Raw genomic sequence first — 8,030 nt, 5'->3', positions numbered from 1 at the left:
TTGGTGCAGTTTGGTTCAGGGGGGTCCAAAGTTATGGTCCCTCAAAACTGTAGCCCTCATCTCCTATTAGCAACAATGGGGGATGGGGCACCCCCTTTGGGAGTCCATAACTTTGGACTCCTTGAACCAAAACTCACCAAACTTGGGAGGTAGCATAAGGGCAGTCTCCTAATGATTCGCTGAAATTTTGGTGCTGATATGTCTAAAAATGTACCCCCTGCAGGCACCAATGTTGTGGTGCAAAAAATTTTTTGGTCGTGGTGGAGTGGCTGCCCGAAGCAGGCATCCAACTCAGGTTTTGCCCAGGGCTACAGTTTGCCTCCTTACACCCCTGTGGTGCGCTCTGAAGTTCTCCTGGGATTACAACTTCTCTCCAGACATCAGAGATCAATTTTTTTCAGATGGAAGCTTCAGTAGATGGACTCGGTGGTATTGTGCCCTGTTGAGCTCTGCCCCATCTCCAAACTCCAGCCTCCCCAGATTCTGCCCCCAGACCTCCAGAAATGTCCAAAACTGGGGTTGGTATCCCTATCAACGATTCTGCTGTTCTAGTAATACCCGGTTCTGCATCTGTCAGTGACAATCCAGGCAGAAGTTAAAAACTAAACGTATTTCAATATGTAGCATTTAACCTAAGCAGAAACCGAAAGCTTTATTAACATGAATTGAGAGTCAGTTTCACAGAAGCCAGTGAAACTCCATTTAAACTAAGAAGTGTGTGCCCAGAATAGCAGCTCAAACGTTATGTTTTGGTTAGCAGTTGTTGTTTATCGCCGTCCCCTTCCGATGCCAAGTGAGCCCTAAACGAATAAGGGCACCGAAAAAGAAAAGATCATCTTGAACATGTGCAGAGTTACTTTCCGGCACCGGCCATTAACTTTAAACAGCGCCTCCTCGCGCGTTACAGAGCAGAGCATATGACTTCCAGGCAAGCATAGGAAAATCAGGCTCCGGCTGCGAATGGAGAGGACTAGTATTTGGGGGGAGCTGAAAATGCCTAATTGGATCCCAGCCGGCGCGCGGAGCGGAGCAGCCCCCGCGGTATAAATGGTCGGGCGAAGAGCCCTGCGAGAAGCTTCCTTTGGCGGCGGAGGCCTTTGCCTGCTCGCCAGGTCTTTCCGGCAGCGAAGCAGAAAGTGCTGGGGAAGCGCGGCGGCCGGGGCGGGTCCATGGCCTTCATTCGGAAGAGACGGCAGGAGCAGCAGCTCTACTCCAAGGAGAGGTGAGTGAAGCGCACAAGAAGCTCAAAGCAGGGCTGGCAGCGGGCGGCTGTGGTGCCCCCACGGCTCTTACGGCCGCATTCAGTGTTCTTTCCCTTCTTGGGCCGCGGAAGGAGGGCGGGGGCAGGTAGCGGGCAGCGGGCAGCAGCAGCTCCGTTGAAGTGCCTTCTTCTAGGGAATGGAGGACGGATTAAAGCTCCCCCGCCTCTAGGGGAAAGGGTAGACACACACCCCCCCTCGAAAACAGCCCCTTACAATCCCCATTAGGCCAAATTAGTGGGAAAGGACGGCGGGCGGTAGTGAAAGCCACCAGCCGGTCTGGCTCCAGCGGCCCCCCTTTTTTGCATTTTGTTTTGCAACGTGACGATGTAAGCCGGCAACACGGAAGTCGAGCGATTCTTTTCTTTGGGCACTGCGGTATATTCGCCACCCTTTGGTTTTTGCTTCCACACAGACCAGAGCTGTCTAAATGCCCTTAAGGGTGCAAGTGTCACTGGCTTCAGTTTGGCGAACCAAACGTTGGTGCACCTGCGTCTCGCTGGAGGCTAACTACAAAATGAGGCTGGCAAGGCAAACGACCCCACCCCCCTACAACTTTGTACGGGCTTAGTATTGTCTTACTTTACACGTGCGGGAGAGGAAGGTGGTGGAGTCATGTACATGAAGAAGTAGAGTAGCAGCTCGAAAGCAGACCTCACTTGCTAATTGTACTGGTTTTCAATGTGCAAGTAATTTTTAACACACTGCAACGTTTCAAAATAGGATTCTGGGTCCCCCTGTAGTAGTTCTAATCTACTACTACCGGTACTACCTCCTTGTTTTTACCTCCTCATTTTTTTGCAGATGTAATTTGGTCATAACGTGGGCAGTTAACTGTGGGAAGTGACTAATTTTTAGGGATAGTGACCAACCACTGGGCAGATGCCAAAGATAAGGCCACCCTTCTATTTGTTTGAGTTAATAGTATTCTAATTTATTTCCACATTTTTTTAAAAAAAACCCTCAGATGGCTTTAGGGTGTATGCAAGTTCTTCTATATGTCAATTAATTTTGGTTGTGTGAATTTGATTTGTTTAGGTTTTGAACCTGTTTTCGATATCAGCGATTTAGCTGGAGACAAAAATGTACTTAAACATGTACATGGTGCATTTCATCAACTGCAGCCTGTCTGCAACTTTGGGGTTAAAGATCAGGATGCCAGGACAGAAATTTTAGCTTTTGGAAAGACTTGTGTTGTATTCTCCCCACCCCATCCCAAAGTGTTGTAATTATGTGTGTTCCTCTCTATAGAGTGCCTTTGTGTGTAGACTGCCCTGACCTTCCAGCTGGAATGTATCTAAGAAACTGCCCTAATTCCTATCTATCTGAATAATTGTAATGAGAGTAGCCTTAAAGAAAGAGGTTGCATGTATATATTGTACAGATACTGTTACTGATGCAAGAAGAAAACCTCTGCATATCGACATGACTGCAAGCAGATCACATGGGGATGAGGCAGTGCAGCTGGCTGAGGAACAGCAGCTGTAGATGAGGCCAGATAGGCTGAAAAGTGAATTATTAACAGCAAATCATCTAGGAGTATTTTTAGCATTCATATTTCAAACAAGTATATTGTTGATGCTATTTGTTTTTCTTGGTGTACTCCTAGTTCTAGCATGGTCCCCTTAACAACTTCCACAAACAAACATAACAACATTATGGGATAACAAACCTTTTATACTAAAAAGGATAAGGAGATTCTTCTCAGCTTTGAATCTTTAAAACAAAAGAGCTCTGGACAGTATAGGGAGGAGGGAAATTCAAAATCCCTCCTGCTGCCATCAAAAAAGCAGACTTATTCCACAGTTTTTAGTGGCGTAAGGTTGATTGTCACACGGTGGGTGCTCCCAGTACAGAAGTCCAGTGGACCCCCAGCTGCACCAGTGTCTTCCAGGACTGTACCCCAGTTTGCCTTCCCTGCTGGTGTAAGTGCCCTTTATGCTGGCAGGGTGGACAAACACGCTAGTGCAACCCAAACTGACTCCTAAAGCTGATTGGTAGGGTTGGGCTGTCCACACAATATGCTTCAATGGGCTCTACAAAATTCAAATGCTATAGTGTGTTAGGTGTGTGATCTTATTAATCCAGACAATACCTTGTAAACCAGGTTAGAGTTGATTTCAGGTTTCATAACTAATTAAATTGTAGTAGAACATGAATGCTTTTTGAGTCTCATCTTGTGCATTTTTAAAAAAGTTATGTATAGTCCACCTTTCTCAGACACTCAAGACGGATTACACATTGTGAGTCAGTACAATCAGCAAAATGGGACATTCAGTAACCATGTGTTAGGATTTTAGAAGCCTAAACCACCAGAGAGAACTGCAGTATAAGTATACTCATGACACATTTAAGTGTACAGAAATTAAAAAAACAAGATACTGCTAACAATAAACTAAACACAGCAGTGTAGAACTCAGTCCCAATCATTTGTACATTACAAGTTTGTGAAACCATTTTTTGTAGTCTAACCTTATTAACTGCATAGAAAAGCCCTCTTGAATACTTCAGTTTTGCATAGTTATAAAAAGCTATTTTCCTGACCTCCTTCCTGAACAGGCTATTTTACAAGGAGAGGGCCAGAGGGCCATAATGGAGAAAGATCATGTACCTGCAGTTGTTGATTTTGCCCATTTGCAAATGGGCACCTACAGAAACCCCTGTGACTTGAGCACAGTTGTCGTAGATGAACTTAGGGAGAGAGGCAATCACACAAATAAGAAGGGCCTAGGCCAGTGGTGGCGAACCTTTGGCACTCCAGATGTTATGGACTACAATTCTCATCAGCCCCTACAATTGGCCATGCTGGCAGGGGCTGATGGCAGGAGGCTCCCCAGGACCTAGATTTAGACTACACTCCCTCATCAGCCCCTACAATTGGGCTGGCAAGGCAGGGCTGATGAGACCAGTGCTCCAATCCAAACCTCTGGAGTGCCAAAGGTTCGCCACCACGGGCCTAGGCAATGAAGAGCTTTGTATGTGATAGCCAGTACCTTACATTGTGCCCGGTGACAGATAGGAAGCCAATGGAGTGTTTGCAGAATGGAAATATTATGTATGCGCCATCTAGTTGTAGTTCATAGCTGATATGCAGTATTCTGGGCCTATTAGAGTTTCCAGGTTGATATTTGAAGGGAGACTAATGTATAGTGCATTACAGTAGTCTCAGTGATACTTTGGTATGGATCCAGGTGGCCAGGTCAGCTATCTCGAGGTAAAGATGTCTTCCTCAAGTGTATGATGCTTTATCAAACACTTAAGCTCCAGTTCACCATTGCATCCAAATGGAGGTGGGCTCAGCAAATGAGTTTTATTGCACACAGGATTCTAAGTTGTGCTTAAATGCAAGTGTGACTGACCCCCATACCTTCTTAACTACTTCAGGCCAGGAAATCCTTCATTGACCTGTTCTGTCAGATTTTCCCAACTTTTTCCCTTTAGGGACTGAGGTACGTCAGAAATATTGTAGGGTGATACAGAAGCACTTTCCCTCAACTTTGTAATTATCCCAGAAAGTGAAGGATGCTTGTTGACTTAAACCTTTTCTTGACAAACTTCTTTATAAGGCATACAAAATAAATACTAAGGTGGATTTTAAACTTGAACAAAATAAAAGGTTTATTAACAGATGAAATGGGAAAGGGAAATGAATACTTGGGAGATAAGGAATGGATGAAGCAAATAAGGCAACAGCAATAAATGTACACAAGAGATTGGCCTGGAGATTCAATATTTAGGTTTTTCAAGCACAGAGTTAAAGATACTTACTGAGTTTCAGTTGTCAGTCACTGTTCAGTTTAGATACTAAATAGTTGTTTCTTAGATGTTCTGGCTAATGGCCTGTTCACACACACAGGGTTCCAATAGGCTTGATACATATACTCAGTACCTTCACTCACCCTTCACAGTTAGAAAACCCTCAAAACTTAAAACACTCTACTGAAGAAACACAAAGCAAAACTCAGTACTCCAGACCAACTGGTACACTGGAATTCTTCCCTCACTAGAAGATATTTCTCATTAGTTTATATATATTTTAGTAGTAAAAGTACATTTAAGAGGCAGTAAAATAGGCTGAAGAAAAGTAAGGGGGAGAAAAAGCACTGGCCAAGTCCCCCACCTGCCTTCTCCTGCACCTGCCACCATTGCTTTTACAGCCTCCCCCCCACCCCCCGGGCCAGGTCACTGTTTGCCACCTTGAATGGGTACGTTTATGCTTGAATTGGTTATTTCGGATGTGGGGAGGGCTTCTGGCAGGCCCGTCTTGGTGTTCAGAGGGGTGGGAGACAGTGGGTGGGGAAATGGGAGGGCTTATGCGGAGGCTTGGGTTTGGGGGTGGGGGAGGCTGGGTGGGGGAAGTGAGCAACTCACTTCCAACCAATGGGGGCACAGGACTTACAAAGTGAGTTTTGCATGCCCTTTGGTGGGAGGTTGGCCATCACAACATTCCATCCCTTAATGAATATAGGATATAGATGTGATCCTTCAGCTTGGCCCCTTTATAAACCCTCCACCACTAGTTGTCTCTGTCCATGTATAACTTTTCACAGACAACTCATAGGCTGATTTCAGCTGATCCATTCACACCTTGACTGAACTACTCCCCCCTGAGGTGTTATGCTTTAAAACACAGCTAAGACTTGGTAAGTCTTAAAGACCAAAAGCCCTCACATTGTTCTGTGAGGGAGGTAATCTCCTCCTGAATCATCTAGCTCAGGGGTCGGGAACCCGCGGCTCGCGAGCCGCATGCGGCTCTTCCGCCGCTGTTCTGCGGCTCCATGAGCGGAGCCGCCAGCCCCATCTTCGCCCGCCCTACAGGAAGCAGGGCGGGCACATCCCTCGCCCGCAGCCGGCCAGGCCGCCAGGTTTTTTGTTTTCCTGCCCGCCCCGCTGGTTGCGGGGCGGGCACTCTCCCGGCGGCTGGCAAGGCCGAGCCGCCGGGCCCATCTTTGCCCGCCCTGCAGGCAGCAGGGCGGGCACATCCATCGCCCGCGGCCAGCCAGGCTGCGCCGCGGGCTTTACCTCCGACTTTGTTGGTTGGCGGGCCGGCTGTCTCTTATCCCTCACCTGCCCATGGGAGATGCGGTGGGGGAGGGCGAAAGCAAGTCGGGTGGGGAGCTGGACGGGGCGAGCGAGTGGGTGGGGGGTGAGGGGGGGGGTGAGCCAAATGGCTCTTTGAGGGGAAAAGGTTCCCGACCCCTGATCTAGCTGTTAGGCCAAACAGCATGCAGAATTCCACCACCAATCAGATGGGGTTCTCCAGTTCCTAGGCCTTTATGCATCATTCTGAAAGTAAACAATGCTTTGCTTCAGACAGACCTGCATTTTTAAAATTAACTTTTCTTCTGCAGTCTGTCAGAGCAGGTTTAGCGTGCCAGATTATGTGGAATAAACAGATCAAAGTGGCTATTCTCAGGCATCGTGGTAATTTGCAATTTGTTCAGTTGCAGTCCTTGATTCAGTGTTGCAGGCTAAAGGAGGTCAAAGAAGCAAGCGACTCCCAACATTAACAAGAAACTGTATTTGTTCCAAACAAAATTGAAAGCAGTTTGTCATGAAACCTTAAAGACTAATTGTCCTCTGAAGAATAACAGCCCTATTTAGAAGCAGAGGATATGGCCTGATCAGTTGCTGATAGATACACTGCGAGTTCTGAGTACAGAAACTAGAGGGAAATATAGCAACATGATTTCTAATTAGGATAGAGATGACAAGACCAGTAAGATTTGCTGATCACCGTATAGTTTCTAGGTGTATTCTTCTCATCATGTTGTCACTACTTTGTTTTATGACAGAATAGTTCTAATGCTTCAGTTTCCTAGAGCTGAAAGAAGAGAGCTTTTTGTAGAAAAATGAGCAATTAAAAAAACAGCTTGATTATAGTGCTGTTTAAATATAACATCAAAATATTTAGAACTGGAAATATAAATAAATTTATTAATCTCTGTTAATTGCTTTTGAAGGTTGTCCTCTTTTACATGTATTTAATTCTGGTTGTTCTCATTTTATTGACTAGAGTAATAATTTCTTGAAGGACTGTAGTTTGGAACTGGAAAAGCTTTAAAATACCTGGAAATGCTAAAAATTAAATGGCTGTAGTGCATATAATGAAATCTACTTCTTTGAGTAAAAAATGTTAGGGGGTGTAGTTTTAAAGTTTCCTTGCAGAATGCTCTGTTTATTCAATTATACATAACAGGAAAAATCTTATGGTTTGAATTGCTGGTTGTGTTATGCTCAGATGAAGTGAAACTGAGATTGCATTCAAAAAGACTGGATTAGTTCAGGTAGCAATATATGCTGTTTTGATTCCAGTTTGGAAATTTGTATTCTGTTGGGGAGATGATGGCTGTCTTTAGGTTTTGCCAGTGAACTTCAGGTATCTCAAATATCACACCAATTTTAAATCATGCTTAAAACAGCTGGTGTCTTGGGTGGTGTGAATGTGCATTACCATAAAGCTTTAGTATTTGTGTAATACCATGAATGGAAGTTTAATTGGCAAAACATCCATGTAGAAATGCATTGTGGTAGATGCAGTAAATATTTTACCTGAGCCGCCATTACAAGGTTGTAGCCAAAGAATCACAAGCAAATGAAGCTAGCTGTGAGGTGTGTTTCTCACATGCTTGTGCAAGAGCTTTGCATAGTGGTAGAAGTTGTTTGGAAGCTTTACTATTTTTGGGTTTAGTTTCTCTTTTGTTCTGGTGTAAAATGATGTGCAAAACAGTTGTTTCCTTAGCATGTATTGCATGATACCTTTTGCCCCAG

At 45.1% G+C, this 8,030-nt stretch overlaps 1 protein-coding gene across 3 annotated transcripts in view; it reads left to right on the top strand.

Annotated features, from left to right (window-relative positions):
• Window positions 1–892: 892 nt before the first annotated feature.
• Window positions 893–8,030, top strand: part of NSMAF (neutral sphingomyelinase activation associated factor) — a 42,410-nt gene continuing 35,272 nt past the window's right edge. For 2 of the 3 annotated variants that reach the window (XM_048507287.1, XM_048507286.1), the window contains exon 1: window positions 899–1,222. In XM_048507287.1, coding sequence (XP_048363244.1) covers window positions 1,170–1,222 — 53 coding nt within the window. In that variant the 5' untranslated portion in view covers window positions 899–1,169. Of the gene's footprint in view, window positions 1,223–8,030 lie in introns of all 3 variants that reach the window. The other variant, XR_007245402.1, reaches the window with a different exon arrangement.

Source organism: Sphaerodactylus townsendi, linkage group LG09, assembly GCF_021028975.2.
Source record: "Sphaerodactylus townsendi isolate TG3544 linkage group LG09, MPM_Stown_v2.3, whole genome shotgun sequence".
NCBI classification, from domain to species: Eukaryota; Metazoa; Chordata; class Lepidosauria; order Squamata; family Sphaerodactylidae; genus Sphaerodactylus; species Sphaerodactylus townsendi.
This window is presented reverse-complemented; position numbering and strand designations above follow the sequence as displayed.